This window comes from Protopterus annectens, chromosome 15.part0, assembly GCF_019279795.1.
Source record: "Protopterus annectens isolate FY-2018-M chromosome 15.part0, PAN1.0, whole genome shotgun sequence".
Classification (NCBI taxonomy): Eukaryota; Metazoa; Chordata; order Ceratodontiformes; family Protopteridae; genus Protopterus; species Protopterus annectens.
This window is the reverse complement of record NC_056749.1, coordinates 488,804,853-488,822,465: the sequence shown is the minus strand read 5'-3', so window position 1 is coordinate 488,822,465 and position 17,613 is coordinate 488,804,853. Positions and strand designations below refer to the sequence as shown.

Genomic DNA, 17,613 nt, shown 5'->3' with positions numbered 1-17,613 from the left:
AGGCGAGATGGATCCCAAACATCTGAAGTTATGGTAAGTACATAACTAAAAGATGTTATGTGATCCTATCTCGCCTACATTCTGTACTGATGGGACAGCGTCCCTAGCACCTGATTCCTGGGTGGCTCACTGGAAAACACTCCTGAGAACTGTGGAACCGAAGGAAGCTCGCCCCCGAGATGCCACATCCAATTTGTAATGAGAAATAAAGGTGTGAGGAGAGGACCAGGTAGCCGCAGCACAAATGTCACTAATGGCAAGCTTAGCATGAAATGCTGTTGAAGTAGCCATAGCCCTTGTAGAATGAGCTTTCACAGTGGTTGTAAGCTCTCTATTAGAAAGAAAATAAATATGACTAATACAGTCGCTGATCCACTTGGCAATAGTGACCTTCGTGACGGCTTTGCCCAATTTATTGTCTGAAAAGGACACAAACAACTGATCTGTTTTTCGTGTTTGATGTGTCCTATCTAAATAGAAACGCAATTGTCTGTGGACATCCAATGAATGGAAGATATATTCTGCTCTGTCTGAGTAATTGGGGAAGAAAACTGGAAGTTCCAAAGACTGTTGAAGACAGAAACTGGAACAAACTTTGGGAACAAAAGATGGATTGGGCCTAAGGGATACTCTATCCTTGTGAAAAACCAGGTACGACGGGTTGACACATAGGGCCTGAAGTTCCGAAACTCTTCTGGCTGATGTAATTGCCACCAAAAAAGCGGTCTTCCAGGTAAGAAATTTCAAGTCAGAAGTTGCTGCCGGTTCGAAGGGGGAAGAGGTCAAGGCACCTAATACGAAACTGAGATCCCATGGTGGAGCAGGATGAGAAACTGGAGGACGTAGCAGCCCAGCACCTTTCATGAAGGCTTTACACAACTTATTGCTCATCAAAGGTGGGTCTGTACTTGCATGAAAATTAGAAATAGCTGCTAATTGAACCTTAATGGTAGAGACTGAAGACCCTTGATTGAATAGGGAAGCTAGGAATTTCAAAACGTCCGCCACCGGGGCAGTAATGGGATCTAAACCCCGGAGTTGGGCCCAAATGGCAAATCTCTTCCATTTACTATTATACATTTTCTTAGTCGAATTCTTGTGGGCTGAGGACAAGATATGTATAACTTCTGAGTCTAAAACCTGGTTCCTGACTATAGTCGGAAGTGGAGGAGCCAAGCTGTTAATTTCAGTGAGTGAAGGGACTGGTGAAGCTGTCCCGACTGGTGGATCAAGAGATCTGGAACCTGGTCCAGGAACCATGGGCCGTCCAGTGCGTATTTCCGAAGAAATGGCAGCCAGACTTGATGAGGCCAGTATGGGGAAATTAAAATCATCTTGCACTGCAAGTGAATCGCCTTCTGGATCACCCTGGGGAGAAGGGGAACCGGAGGAAAGGCGTACAGTAAGCCGTTGGGCCAAGCTTGGACTAGGGCGTCCTTGGGAAACCTCCCCCGACTCGGGGTAAGAGAAAAGAAGCGTAGACATTTCGTGTTGAGAGGGGTTGCAAAGAGGTCGCAACAAGGAGTTCCCCATCTTCTGAAGATCTGAGATGCTACTCTGTCGTTCAGAGACCACTCGTGCGGGGAGAGAATGGTTCTGCTCAGTCTGTCGGCTATCACATTGGATCTCCCCGGAATATGAGTTGCTACCAAGAAACGATTGGTTGCAACAGCCCAATTCCATACTCTCATGGCCTCTCTGCAAAGAGGGTAGGACCTGGTCCCTCCCTGCTTGTTCAGGTACCAGACTACTGACATGTTGTCGGACTGAAAGGCAATCATACCTTGGGGAAGGTAGCAGTGTAGTGCTTGGAGTGACAGAAGCACTGCTCTCATTTCCAGTATGTTGATGTGTAGGGAAGTCTCGCCGGGATGCCACTTGCCTTGAACTGACCTGCCCAGGTAATGACCCCCCCACCCCGTCTGGGAGGCGTCCGTAGTCAAAGTGGCCACTGGAGGAGGAGGAACGAAAGGTCGCCCCTGATCCAGGTTGGACGAGATAAGCCACCAACGGAGGTCCTGTTTGCACGTCTCCGTAATTATAATTTGGTGACTGAGAGGAAGTTCCTGATACGACCACTGGACCGATAGGAGCCACTGGAGAATCCTCATGTGTAATCTTGCTAAGGGCACCAGGAGAACGGTAGCCGACATGGAACCCAACAGTTGTAGGACCATCCTTGCTGGGGCTCGGCGTTTGAGAAGCAATGCTCGGACTTCAGATTGTTATGTTTCTATTCTCTTTGTAGGAAGATAGACCCGCATTTGCCTTGAGTCTATGTCTACCCCGATAAACCGTATAAGCTGAGATGGCAGCAACACAGACTTTGCCCAATTGAAGGTGATTCCTAGGGAGGTTCCTAGAGATATAGTGGCTGCTAGGTTCTGTAATAGTAGATGCCTGGAGGTGGCAGTTAGGAGCCAGTCGTCTAGATACGGAAACACCTGGAATCCTAGACTCCTCAGGTGAGCAGACACCACCGCCAAACATTTGGTGAACACCCTGGGGGCTGTGGTGAGACCAAAGGGCAGTGCGCAGAACTGGAAATGACTGTCTCCCAGGCTGAAGTGCAGATGTCTCCTGGACGCCTGATTTACCAGAATGTGATAATAGGCGTCCTTGAGATCTATGGAGCACATCCAAACACCTTTCTCCAGAAGCGGGAGAATGGATTGTAAGGTGACCATCCGGAACTTGGACTTCTTGACTGATCGATTCAGGTTGCTGAGATCCAAAATGGGCCTCAAGTCCCGGTCTTTTTTGGCACTAAAAAGAATTTTGAGTAAGTCCCTAATCCGGTCTGGTCTACGGGGACCGGTTGGATGACTCCTTTTTGAAGCAGCTTTGAAATTTCGATGGCTGCAATATCCCGTTGACTGGGTGGGGGGTCCGGGATTTTTCTGGATGGGGGGGTGTGAAAAGGGGATGACGTAACCTCCGGCGATGATTCAGAGCACCCATCGGTCCTGAGTGATACTCTCCCAGGCCTTTAGGTGCCTCGAAAAACGACCCCCGACTGGCTCCGGAGCTGCACAGTCGGGCAATCCTTCAGGGATGCTGAGAGGTTGAAGAGCCACGAAAGGACTCGCGGTCTCCAGTGTTGCGGGGGGCCTCTGCCGCCTCTGGGACGGCGTCTTCCAGAAAAATTTCCCCCTCCTCTGCCTCTAGAGGGGGGATCGTCCTGCTGTGAGGGGTAATTCTTTTGAGATTTACGGAACCACATTTTCCCTCCTCTTTTAGCCTTGGGATAAGGCCGAAAGGGAGAGGAAAACCATGCTCCTACGGCAGTCAAAGTTTTACCCTCTTGTTCACAGCGGGTCAAGGTGTCCTTTACCTTGGGTCCGAACAAAGAGGACCCATCAAAGGGAGCATCGGCAAAGGAAGATTTGAAGGCCTCCGCAAAATGACACAGGCGTAGCCAGGCTTGTCTCCGTAGAGCAACACCCGTACCCGCCGCTCTACTCGCCCCTCGGCTGCATACGAAATGAGCCTCATGGACGAGTTCGATATCGACGACAAAGTAGCCAACTGAGAGCTAACCGTCTGGGCTAACTGCTCAGGCAGGTTACCAGAGAGGGTATCTGAGAGTACCTTGATCAGATCCCTCTGAAGTCTAGTGAAGTGCGTGAGGTAGTTCAGAGACCTTAATGTAAAGGCCGCTGAAGAGAGGGTGCGCTTCCGTGCACCGTCCATGCTCCTAGACTCCTTATTAGGGGGATGGACGGACGTCGAAGCCTCTGCCACATCTTGCTGGGTAGCAGATGCCACCACCATAGCATCTACAGCCACACCCTTGGTAAGAAATTCCTTTCCCGGGGGCGCTGACAAAAATTTGTTAGGGTGAGCAGGCACCGGTTCCACAGAATCTGGATGTTCCCACGCCCTTCGAGAGATCAAATCCAGGAGCTCATCGAAGGGCGGAGACACCCAGGAGGCAGAGGGCTGAGCCCCGAAGGCCTTGAGGAACACCGACTCGTCAGAGGAAGGGGGTTTGGTCTGCCAGCCGCCTCGTTGCTTGAGGACTTCCAGGATGTCAGCAAAGGAGAGATCATCCGAGGACGACTTGGGGGACCCTTCCGCATCATCAAGATTGGTATCGGAGGTGATAGACTCGTCAGGGGAGTCGACGTGCTTCCTCTTGCACTGTTTTTTTCTTGGGGGTTCCTCCGAAGACTCTTCAGAGGGACCTCCAGGAAGAGGCAGACCCCAATGGGGGTGACCTCAGGCCCCAGGGCTCCGCTGTCTTGAGACAGGGGGACTACAAAGGACCCAGTCTCCATGCCTAGGGAAGGTGCCGGGGAGACGGTGGAGGTAGCCAAAGAAGATTTGGCCAAACACTCCTCATGGCTCTAAAGGCCGGACTTCTGGGAAGGTCCGACCCCCAAAGCCACAACAGCAGATGGCACTCCCGCAGCCGACACACCGAGAGAGAGGCTCGGAACCGAAAACATCGGTCCCAAAGCGCCACCCTCGGGGCCGACCGAAGAGATCCGTGTACCGAACTCCGACCCAAAGGCCGGAGTAGGAGTAAGGGTCGGAGCCGACCCGGACACCTCCATCGGCTCCACCAGCACCGACTCCAACGGTGCCGAGGCTGTTGGAGGAGGAACCAAGGCTAAAGGGTGGACCATCGGCTCCGAAGCCGACTGGGCTGAAACAGAAACTAACTTTTTGGAGACTGAAACAGCCTTTGGAGCACCCTGTCGATGTCCGAATCTGACATCTTGGAGGATGGAGAGGAGATCAAACGGGTCAGACTAGACTTCTCCACCAGTTCCGAAGGACTAGGGGACCGGCTCCGAATCGACTCGATCAAAATCGGTGCCGAAGGAGACTCCATTGTAATTTCCCTCGGTGCCGAAGAGGACTTCGGCGGCGAAGGGGAAGAGTCTGAGCGGACAACCCTCATCGGCTCCGAAATCAGCGGAGCCGATGAAGGTGATCCGCCTCTCGAAGCTCCAGCCATCGGCTCCGAAGCCAGAAGAGTCGAGGCTGGAGGCATCGAGGCAGACCGTTCTGCCCTCGGCTCCGAAGTCCGTGGAGCCGATGGAGAAGCCTGCCTAGATTTCTTAGTGGTCAGTTCCGACGGGCTGGTCGGAGCCGACGATTTCTTTTTCTTAGAGGAAGAAGATGAGGAAGATAAGGCCTCTTCAAAAGAAGGCTTAATAAATCCTTTTAAGATCAATTTATTTTTCCTCTCTTGGAGGACTCGAGAGGAAAAAGCGTGACACACACAAGACTCCTGAAGGTGTTTGGGTCCTAAACAGTACACGCAAAGGGAGTGATCATCTGTTATCGACATTTTGTAATTGCATCTAGCGCATTTTTTAAATCCAGAGGGCCTGTGTTCTTTTGACATAATGCCAAACAGTTAGAAAAAACACAATAATCAGAACAAACACTTTAACAGTAAAAAATTAGTTAACCAAAGGGTATTGGTCACACAACAGGAGGGCCAAGAACCCTCCAACTAAAAACGGGAACTTGATCACCTTACAAACACTACACAAAAAAGGCTACTCACGCACGAGGGGAAGGCCCCTCTAACTTAAACGGAAACCTTTCCCTGAACAAAAAATATTTTACCACAAAAAAGTTAAAAAAACTCACTCATACACAACGATAGTTGTTAAAACAGCTTTTTGGTTAAGTTTAAGAAATTCCTGACAGGAAAAACCTAATAAAGAAAGCACTTAGCTCAGCCAAGCTCGAGACCATGTCCTTGCTTTGTAAGCGGCAAACGAGATCTGGGGAATTAGTGGTGGTGGTGCATCCTAGGATATAGAATAGCTCAGCCAATTAGAGACTTCGCTCTATTGCATAGCGTGCAGAGTCGGAGCCGAGGATCAGCTCCGAACCCATCAGTACAGAATGTAGGCGAGATAGGATCACATAACATCGCAAATTTCAGGAGTCGACTGACCGGCACTTGCGAACTGCTTCTGCTTCGGGCACCACACGGCAAGAAAGACTGATGTAATGGCGTCGGCTGCATGCTTTATAACCCTGACGACCTGACATCATGGAAGAAGGGACAGCAACCGAGGACCCAAGACTTTGTTAATCAGGCTGACTGAGGGCTACTGCAAGCAGATAACCCAAATGTAATGACTGCAACAGTGAAACACGAAGAACATCTTGTGCCTAAGTGAGGGATTGCCTGGTTCACAAATGATTAAAATAAAAACAAGCATTTATGAATGCCAGTTGTTGGCTCACAATGCAACTGTAGTGCAGCAGCAGTGAACAATGATGTGTGTCACATAAGTAAAAAAAAAAAAATGTGAAGCTGTTGGCAAATAGAATCTAAAATCGTAATCAATATGTGAAATTCAGTTTGCTATGTTACACATGCCCTGCTATGGAGGCCTATATTTATCTTACTTTATTCCAATGTTCACTTTAATCCCCATCTAAAAGTATCAACTGCACTGCTTAATGGAATAAAAATATATTTTATCCTGAATCAATAATCATTATTTTCTCAAAGAAAAAAGAAAAGAAAAAAGTACACACTTAAAAATGTGTGCAATCATGAGAAAAGTCATGTAAAAAAATCACTAAAGCTTTAATTTATCATTTGCAAGCACACCACCACTGGTTAGCACAAGACCGCAAAGTTTCTAAGAGTAAAATCCCAATGTTTTGCAACATGCAAATGAGGACTAAAGCAACAAAGATACCCACACCAGCCAATCAGACGTCTGCTACATTCCTATGATTGGTGAATGACCAACTGAGAATCAGCTTACTCTACTGGACTAGGAAGACTAAAATATGTAGAGATATAGAGATCTATAAACAAAGTGCTAAGACACACACAAAATAACTACTGTTCAAATCTAAACAATTTCAGATTGGACAGGGGTGGAAAATGGTAATAAGTGAATACTTCTTAACTTGAATGCACTATCAAGGGCTTGGAAATGGGTGGAGTACAAGCATTTCAACTTTCAGCTGGCAGCTGTCTATTAATGAAGATGGGAGACAGGGTGCACAACAGCCAAAAAAAACACCTATATCCACCCCATGCACAAAGGCACATATGATTTGCTGTATGCACTGAACGCAGGAACTTTCAGCTGATGAGCATCAGGAGTAGGATCTGGATTGTGAGACTAGCACAAAAAAAAAACTAACTGCATGAGGGGGGTAGGCTTACTTATGAAGTTAGAAATTCACATGACAGGAGGCTCTGGAACTAGCTATGAATGCCCACAAGTTTGGGTGGTTCTGAAAAAAAAAAGTGCTCAACTATGATTGACAGAGAGGTGATTTCCATCATTAGTGTTGTACAGCTGTCAAGATGGTATTAGATATCGCAGGTCAGCGCAGGGGATTAAGATTAGGAAGTGCTAACAAACTAACCTATAGTGCAAGGTTCAAATCCTTCATCCTTCACCTGCCTACTGTGCAACACTGAGCAAGATACTTAACCAGACAGTGCTCTTGCATTACCTCTGAAAAGTGGCTCGTGCCTAGTGATTTTAATTAGTTTACAAATTAATAAAATAAAAAAAAAAATCTGTGAATTATGACTTTCTTGGGAAAAGGTTTATACCAAACATAATCATAATCATAATACTTTTAGTGGTCTCTATTTTTTGGAGTATAGCATGGTCAAACAAATAAATAAAAATAAAACATTCATAATACACTGAACCTCCAACTGCACTCCTGGAAATATAGAAACCAAAACAATTTTTCTTCAATTGGCTTCCACATACAATATGCCCTTCACCCTTTAGAGGGAGATTAAAGACAAAAACAAATGCCTAGAGTAAAACTCACAGTTAAATCATTATTTCTGACACAAGAATAATAGAAAGCATTACTTACTTCTTAGATGGTGTTCCTCCAAAACCCAGATCTATTTGACACAGGGAAAAATAAAACTCTTATTAAACTCTACAATATGAGCAGAATGGACTCATTCTAAAAGATAAGATTAAGGAGAACTTACTGCCAACAAGGTTAGCCAAGGAAGAATCAAGGTCATTTGCCATGAATCTACCAGTTGTGTGACTGACTGGTGCAGCTGCCTGGACCTGGGATGCTGCTGTTGGCCTCAACATATTATCTAAGAAATTCAAATCTAAAAAACAGAAATAAATTAAGATTTACTATGCATATTATTACTTGTAAAAGCTACTCAGTTAATAATTAAATATTCATGGACAGTTGCATTCCAAGCTCAACATTTCGTAAGGAATTTCACCTGGCTATTTGTAAAGGTACCAGTACCAGAACTCCCTTGCCCACACTCGGTACAAAAATAATTTACTGGTTATTTGCTACAGCAAAACTGTGTATAAGAAAATACTGATGTATTATCCCCCTGTGGACACCTTTCTGAAAAATGGACTACAGGAATATATACTCTATGGTAGAATGTCCTGCCACTGTATTGGTCAACACTTAACTGGTCTTCTGTTAACAAAATACAGTAAAAACTAACAATCCATCTGGATAGCATCTGTTTGGCAGCTGCAAAAACCTTCTAGGCAGAGAAGTAAAGCAAAGAGCTGGTTTTCCTTCTTAAAGTCAGACAAAATGCTCAAGAAAGTCATTTCAGCGGAAGCACATGCATATTAAAACAGAATGCTTTCATCCACCTTCCACTGCGCTACAAACCCAATCCAATTTCCTCTGTGTTAGCTTTCCCCAACTGCAACTCATAATATAGAAATTTAATACAACCGTTTGTGCAACTAAATGACTTAGTATTGTAGGGAGGAAAATTTCAATTATCTAAAAGAATGCTGTTAGGCATTTTTAAACACCTGTACTACATTCTTGCATTGTAGACAACGACATAGTTATGGGTACAATCAAAGAAAAGAAAAAACACATCAAACATTCAATGCAGTCAATAATAACAATAATAATAATAATAATCATTTATTAACCAGGTAGGCCCACTAGAGAGAGAGAGAGAATCTTAATTCAGGGATGACCAGGGAGCAACATCTGGTTAAGTGACTTGCTCAAGTTCACACAGTAGGCAAACAAGGGCTGAGAGACGGAATCAAATACTGTACCAGAAGAACAGCAGCTCACAGTTTTAACCCTATGCATCAACGGCCAGTGCATTATACATGCATTTTCTTTAACAATCATTTACTCAAACATTACACAGGTTTTTCAATTCCTTCTTTTCCTTAAACCTCGTACCTCCTGGACATTATTCTGCAAGTACTGTTCTCACATATTCCATTTATTTTTATGTCATTTTTTTTCCTTCCCTTTTCTAATGATTCTACCTCCAGTACTCTGTCTAGTTTACAATAATAAATACTTCAGTTATGGTTGATTTAAATTGTGACTTTCACTTTCTAGTAATTTTTTTTTGCAGTAAGCAATAAACTTGGTCAATAGGTCTATGCAATTCAAATCCTGTATCCTAGCTCAAAAGAAAGCCTCTGCCTTTGGAAGAGATCTCTGTAGCAATGACTAACAATGATCCTTAAGAAAATCTCCTGCTACTGAGTGTGTAGAATTTGGGACACCAAGACATACACAGGACAAATTCTGTTTTAAAGAAGATGTGCTTTGCAGATGGTACCTGAGGTGATGCTTGGTAATATTTCTACAAGGGCTCAAACTGGGGCATTTCTGTGTACATTGTGACTCCCACTGACTGATAAATATTCAGGAGAGTTTTCTGTGTTATCACTAGTCTAATGTTGCTGCTACTAGACACTAGTTATAGATATGGAAAAACCTTCATATCATGCAGCCTTAGGTTCACTTCAACATCAGAGACACATCATAGCAGCTGAGGTGAGACTGAATGGAAGCATCCATAACTGATAATGACTGCTCTTACTCAAAAGCACAGAAATATCTTGAATTCATTGGTGAACTCTGAGGTCCAAATAGTTAATCCACTCCCGTTCTTTCAAGTGAGGAAGGATGGCCTGCACAGTGACCATCTGGAAAGATTGCTTTGTTAGACCACTTAAGTCCAAGTCAGGCTTAGATCCTTCGTCTTTTTTGGAATAAAAAAAAATTATCAGATGGAACCGATTGAATAGTTCTTTTGCTGATGTTTAAGATTTTTTCTCTTGGATTCTCAGTGATGGCACAGAGATGAGTAGATGTGCTCCAAAAGTAGGCAGATATTAGTTAGTTGGAAATGCAGCAATTTTTAAGTACATGTTTTTCACACAGCAAAGACAGAGGTACTGAATTTCATGAGCAAGAAAAAAAAATCAGAAGGGAAAAAATAAAGTTGAAAGTGAAACAAATATAATGCATCCATCCACAAACCTTTTTCCCATTTTTGCACATGGGGTTGAGTGTCACCTCAACAATGACAATCATCTACAGCCAAGGTTTTCAGCGTCAGGTGGCCCAGCCCTGCCATGGTAGTTCTTCCACACCACACTCACACCTTTGGCCATCTTAGGTTGTCCAATCCACCTAATGCACATCTTTGGAATGTGAGAGGAAACCGAAGCACCCAGAGGAAACCCGTGCAGACTCCTCACAGAAGGCACTCCAGCCAAGAATAGAACCAGGGTCCTCTTGCTGTGAGGTGACAACACTACTGTGCCACTGTGCAATAATGTCAATGTAAATGGATAAGAGGGTGCATAAAAATCAACCAAATGAGCTGGGAGACAGCTAGATGGTGAATTCACAAGTGAAAACAAGGACTAAGGTTTGCCAGTGTTAACCTGATGAAAGCATTTAAAAGTGAAAAATGTAAAGTGTGGGCATCTTACAACTTATATAGTGAAGGCTTATGTATGTGAGGATGATGGAAACCATGAACATACAGATGCCACTAAACTGCTCCGTATGGAGAAGCAAGATATAGAAGGCAAATGTCCTTACGCTGCCATGCAGTTACAGAAGTTGAGAGAAACAGACAAGTGGACTTTGAAGAAAGGGTGTAATGGAATATTTATATTATTGGGGTGCTAGAAGAGGAACAAGACTGTACAGCCTTTGTTCAGGACAAACTGGTCAGTTGGAAGGGTATACATGCTGCACAAGTACAAGGAGTACACGAGTAAGAAAACTTACCATAACATGGTTGAATAAATCACTGCTGCAGTAAATTACAGTTGTGTACACTTACCATAAATGTAGATGTTTGAGTGTATTCACTGTTGCAGTCATCACATTTGGGTTATCTGCCTGCAGGTAGCCCTCAGCCAGCCTAAATACCAGAGCCTTCGGATTTCTGCATCGGATGCTGTCGCTTCTTCCTTGACGTCAGGAGTATAAAACATGCAGCCGATGCCATTACATCAGTTCCCCCCCCCCCCAGATATCAGGTGCCCCCACAATAGGAAGCAATTACATGGTACGATAAACCCCCACCAAAAAGCAAATACAGAAGGAAAAATAAATATATCAACAAAAAGGAAAGGTAGAGCCAAGAGAAGTCAGGGGGTTGGAGGGAGGGAAACCAGGACTGCAACAGTGAATACACTTGAACATCTACATTTATGGTAAGTGTACACAACTGTACTACGTTCTTCGTGTTTCACTGTTGCAGTCATCAAATTTGAGTTGATTCCCAAAGCTAAGGGAGGGAGGAGGAAGTTAAAGAGCATTAGGGCCAGCTATTAAGCCCTGCAAGACTCCAGCTCTGGATTTAGAAAAGATAGGCAAGTGGTAATGCTTGGTGAAGGTATGTACAGAGCTCCAGGTAGCAGCTTCTAGGATGTCCCTGGTAGGGACTCCTCTGAGAAATGCCTCAGGGGTAGATGCAGCCATGGTGGAATGTGATCTTATCCTCAGTGGGGTATGTTTTCCATGGTGCTTGTAGCAGAAATGAATGCAATGGGCTATCCATTTGGAATTGGTTTGCTTTGAAATGGCCTTCCCCTCTGCCCCTGCAGCAAAGCTAATTAACAGCTGTTCAGATTTTCTGATAGATTCTTTTTGGACATGACTAAGCCTAAGTTGTTTGTGCACGTCCAGAGAGTGCAATATTCGTTCCCCTTTGTTTTGTAGATTAGGGAAAAAAGTAGGCAAATGAATGGACTGATTTAGGGCCACAGTAGACACCACCTTGGGCAAAAAGGAAGGATTAGTCCTGAGGGAAACCCTGTCCGCATGGAAGATAATGAAGGGTTCCACTGCCATGAGGGCCTGTAATTCAGACACTCTTCTTGCTGAAGTGATGGCTAGAAGGAAGGCTGTTTTCCAAGAAAGGAATTTCAACTCTGCTGTAGCAGCTGGCTCAAAGGGGGGAAAGCGTGAGCTTTTCCAATACAAAGTTAAGGTCCCAGGCTGGAGTGGGAGCTCTCTTGGGGGGGGGGGTCCTTAAATTTTTGGCCCCTCTAAGGAATTGCTTTAGCAAGGGGTGAGAGAAGAGGGGTGTCTCAGTACTATAATGTGCTGAAATGGCAGAGGCATGAATTTTAATTGAAGAGAAGCATAGGCCCTTGTGGAGCATTTCTGTTAAGTACTGTAGAATATGAAGTAAGCTGGGCATCGTTGTGCCCATCCCGAGCCTGGCTCCAGGAACAATATCTTTTTCACTTTTCAGCATAGGATTTTATAGTACTAGGCCTCCTTGCCTCCAGAATGTCACCCAGTACCTGCTTACTAAGGGATACTAGAGGGGAGCTCAAGGAATTAGCCAGGCTGCAAGGCTCAGGGTTTGAAGCTGAGGGAGCAGAATTTGGCCCGCCTGCTGGGACAGCAGGGAAGCTGTCTGAGGCAGCTGCCATGGTTGTAGCAGTGTCATACTGCGCAAGAGGGGGTACCAGTGCTGGTGTGGCCAGTCTGGTGCAATCAGTATTGTTCTTGGCTTGTCCTGTTTGATCTTTAGTAGAACCTTTGAAAGGAGAGGCAGAGGGGGTAAGGCATAAACAGAGAGGCTTTCCCAGGTAAAGGACAGTGCATCCACTTTTCAAGCTTGACTGTGGGGAGTTCTGCAGAATTTGTTCAATTGGTAATTCTGAGGGGAGCAAACAGGCCTACCTCTGTAGTCCCCCATTTATTCCTCAAGAGGTTGAATATTTTGGGTTCTAGTTTCCATTCATGTGGGTCCATGAGATTTCTGCTTAAGTCATCTGCCAGTGAATTTAGTTTGCCTGGCAAGAATTGTGCTTGTAGGTGTACTTGGTAGCTAAAGGCTGTGTCCCACAGAGCCATGGCTAGTCTGCAGAGAGGGTACGAGTGGGTTCCCCCCTGCTTGTTTATGTACCACATAACTGTGGTGTTGTCCATCTTTACCAATAGTTGTCCTGGAAGAATACGGTCTTTGAAGGCAGTCAAAGCATTCTGTACAGAAAACATTTCTTTTTGATTGACATGCTGGTGCATCTGTCTCTGGTTCCATTTGCCCTGAATGCACTGCCCTGCCATGTGAGCCCCCATGCATAGTCTGATGCTTCTGTTGTTAGGGTTTGGGCAGCAGAGGGTAGAGTGAAAGGGAGTCCCTTGTTGTGGTAGCAGGCCTCTTTATACAAGGAATGATAGAAATCATTGTTTCCAGGTCCTGCAAATGTTGACACCACAGGCTTTTTAGGTACCATTGGAGTTTCCTGATATGCAGTCTTGCATATGGAATTAGTAAAATGCAAGAGGCCATGAACCCCAGAGCTTGCAGTATTTTCCTTGCAGATACCTGGGGTTTTGTGGCTAATAGTTGGAAGTAGGTCGTCAAACTTGTTTCTCCGGAGTGCGGAATGCCATCTGGGAAGTTGTGTTCAAGCTTGCTCCCAGGAATACAATCCGTTGGCAGGTTACTAGGTGAGATTTCATTTCGTTGATGGTGTACCCCAGTGAGGTTAGCAGTTTCTTTACGAATGCCAGGTGTTGTAATAGCACGTCCTAGCTTTCTGCTAAATCAGACAATCGTCCAAATATGGGTAAATTTGAATAATTCTCTGCCTGCAAAATCCAATGGCTGGAGCTACACACTTTGTGAACACCCTGGGTGCAGTAGATAAGCGAAAGGGAAGTGCAGAGAACTGAAAGTGCATGGAGCCTGCCCTGAAACTTACGTATTGTCTGCAGGATCCTCTTATTGGGATGTGCAGGTAAGCTTCCTTTAAGTCTAGGGTTGCCAGCCAGGCATCCTTGGCTAGCATAGGAAGATGCTGTTGAAGAGTTAGCGTTTTGAATTTTGGAACCACCAGAAAGGTGTTGAGAATAGACAGGTCCAGGATAGAACGCAAGGAGTTGTCTTTTCTGGGTACCAGAAAAAGTCTTGAATAAAAACCTTGTCCCTTTGTTCTGCTGGGACAGGTTGAATAGCCCTGATACTGAGAAGACAGAGAGAACCTGCTGTTGGGCCTCCGCCCATTGATTTGGGGGGATGTCTGGCCAACCATTTGAGGTTGGTAGTGTGTGGAAGTGGAATCTGTATTCTTGAGAAAATATGTTCAAAACCCATTTGTCCTGGGTAACGATTTCCCAGTTTTTTGCATGCAGGGTGAGCTTTCCTCCTAAGGGAGCAGGTAGATGAGCAGGGCTTGGGAGGTTTAAGGTTAAGTCATTGTGCCATTTTTCCATGGGGGTGGCTTACTACTCCCTGCTTTGGAAGTGGAAGCCCCCACTGCTTAGCTCTGTGCGTAGTCTGAGACCATAGCCTACGTGGTCTGCTGTTCCTGGGTTTGGACTGAAAATGTCTGAAAGGGACTGGAAAGGACCACTTCTTTGAAGGCCAATGCCTACTGAATCTGGGAGGCTATACTTGTAGGACATATTAAACAGTTTGCATAGATTTAGCTTTTTCCTCCATCCTTTTGAGGATGACTTCTGCTCTGTTGCCACAAAGGCAGTCTTGGGGCATCCAATAATTTTGCTTTAACATGATCTGGCAAGTTTTGTTCCTTAAGCCAAGCATGCCTTTTAAGTACAGACCCGGTGACAGCAGCCCTGCAAGATGTTTCTAAAGTGTCAAAACCACATTGCAAAGTACGTTTACCAACTTGTTCTGCAGAATGCATTAAATCTTGCAATTCTTTGTGTTTAGCACAGTCAGGAATCAACATAATTTTCTGTCTAAGTAGTCCCACAATATGCTGCTGATACTTTAACATATGAAACTGGCAATTTAAAGCCCTAATGGCCAAAGTAGCAGAAGTGTATACCTTCTTACCCCATCTGTCCAAGGCTCTATAATCTCTATCAGAAGGGGTAGGATTTTTGGCAGCAGTAGCCTTAATGCCTTTAGGTCCTTGGGAAATGGTCTCTGGACTCGCAGAAGGATTGTTGAAGAGGAACTTAAGAGGGTCAGGAACTCTGTAGTACCCGTCAGGTTTTCTGGGAGCTGGAGGTAAAGTGTCTGGGGTAAGGCTAGATTCCAAGAAAGCATCATCTACAATGTCCAGAACAGGAGGGATAGCTAAATGCCTGTGTTGAGGTAGGAGTAAGAATTCCCCAAGTCTCTTTGTGGACTCAGAGTAATCCTGGCTTTCCCAGCGGAAATGCTCCCTAAGAGTATGCAAGGTTTCACCGAAGGAAAAAATCTACTGGAGGGGAAGCAGAGGGAATGGAATCCTCTGCATCAGAATACTCATAAGTAGATCAGGGCAAATCCTAGTAATCAGAAGGAGCAGAAATATCATATTCCTGAGCAGAAGAATCTGAAAGAAAATCAGTTCTAGACCTCTTAGAGGGGGAAGGCTGGCTTTCCCTAATTAAGGTCTTCAGCCATTCTAAGCATTCGTTTTTGAGGCATATGGGCCTGAGCCCTTGGTTTGGTCATCAGTTTTCTAGGCGTAGTGCGAGTTTTTGGTCTGGATGAAAACAATGGCGTCGGTTTAATATAAATGTCTGTAGGCCTGAATACACCCTCAGAAGCCGGTGCCTGCACAGCGGCTCCGGACCCGTCCAAGGTAGAGACATCTGTAGGTTCCATAGTCAAAGAAGCATCTTGCAGCATACCGGACTCCGAATGGGTCTCAGTACAGGCCTGCAAATCTAAAGTAGCGAGTATCAGGGGCTGCGAAAGCGCCTCACTGAGTACCGGCAGACTGGCTACTAGCTTAATGGAAGCGTCGTCGGCAGTTTTGGACCTATGCGGTCTGTCTCTGTCTTTATCCTTACATTGTTTCGGAAGAACGGTAGTCGGATGGCTTAACAAAGCCATTTCGGAGTACACAGATCAAGTACGAAAGAAAATGGCTGCAAAAATAGCCTGACAAATAGTTCGGGTGTTGAACAAGGCACAAAACAGACAGAGAGACGTCGTGGTCTGGGGCTAAAAGTACAGTTTTGTACCTACCATAAATGTAGATGTTCGAGTGTATACCCTGCTGCAGTCATCACACTTGGGTTATCCTGTCGTCAGGTGGTCCCCGCAGTCGGCCTGAATTCCAAAGTCTTGGTCCGGCATTGGTTGCTGTCGCTTCTTCCCTGACATCAGTGCGCCAGGGGTATACAAGAGGCATCCAACACCATTTTCTTCAGTTTTTCTTGCCCCAGATGTCAGATCCCCCCCCCCCAAAAGATGGTCAGTAGATAGTACCAATAATAATGTCAGGTGCCTCCCAAAAAGATGGTCAGTAGATAGTACCAATAATAAAAGCTTAGCACAAACAAAACATCCCTCCAGCTATAAGCAAATACACCACAAAGGTTGTATCAGATTTTAAGGTATAGAAAGGTTTTAGTTAGGTCAGAGGGGATGGAGGGAGGGTAACCTGGACTGCAGCAGGGTATACACTCAAACATTTACATTTATGGTAGGTACAAAACTGTACTATGTTCATCGTGTTACCCTTCTGCAGTCATCACACTTGGGTATAATCCCAAAGCTAAGGATGGGAGGTGTTGTCAAACAGGGTTAGAGGAGGCTAGAAGGCCCTGTAAATCTGCAGTGGCGAAGCCAGCTCTAGTCTTAGAGTAAAGTGGTAAGTGATTATGTTTGGTGAAAGTGTGTACTGAACTCCAAGTTGCAGCTTCCAGTATATGCTTGGTTGGCACCTCCCTGAGGAAGTCTGTAGATGTAGCTGCTGCCCTGGTGGAGTGGGGCCTTATGCTAGCAGGAACTTGTTTTCCATGATGGGTGTAGCAAAAACGTATGCAATGTCCTACCCATTTGGAAATGGTCTGTTTTGAGATCGCCTTTCCTTGTGATGCTGTAGAATAGGATACAAAAAGTTGGTCAGATTTTCTGAAAGCCTTAGTTTTATCCAAGTAGTAACGTAGTTGCCTGTGAATGTCCAAGGAAGGCAAGAGTCTTTCTCCTTTGTTCTGTGGATTTGGAAAGAAGGTGGGTAAGTGGATGGTTTGATTTAGAGCCACACTGTATACAACCTTTGGCATAAAGGAGGGGTTAGTTCTTAGAGAAACTCTGTCTTGATGAAAAATGAGGAAGGGCTGTACTGCCATTAGTGCCTGTAGCTCTAAGACTCTTCTGGCTGAAGTAATTGCTAGCAGCAGGACAGTCTTCCATTACATAAACTTTAAGTCAGCTGAGAAAGCTGGCTCAAAAGGTGGCAGGGTAAGTTTTTCCAGAACAAAATTTAGGTCCCAAGTTGGTGTAGGCGCTCTCCTGGGAGGCCTAATGTTTTTTGCCTCTCTGAGATACTGCCTTAGAAGTGGATGTGAAAATAAGGGAGGATCCGTGTTCTAGTAAGCTGAAATAACTGAGGCGTGGATTTTAATAGACGAAAAAGAAAGTCCTATGTG

General features: G+C 45.1%; 1 protein-coding gene across 2 annotated transcripts in view; it reads right to left on the bottom strand.

The window, feature by feature from the left end:
• The window catches only part of LOC122789778 (phosphatidylinositol-binding clathrin assembly protein-like), a 2,259,505-nt gene that overhangs the window by 308,542 nt on the left and 1,933,350 nt on the right, over positions 1-17,613 (bottom strand). For both annotated transcript variants that reach the window (XM_044057218.1, XM_044057217.1), the window contains 2 exons: positions 7,964-8,080; positions 7,840-7,870 (listed from right to left, as the gene is read on the bottom strand). In XM_044057218.1, coding sequence (XP_043913153.1) covers positions 7,840-7,870; positions 7,964-8,080 — 148 coding nt within the window. The remainder of the gene's footprint in view (positions 1-7,839; positions 7,871-7,963; positions 8,081-17,613) is intronic.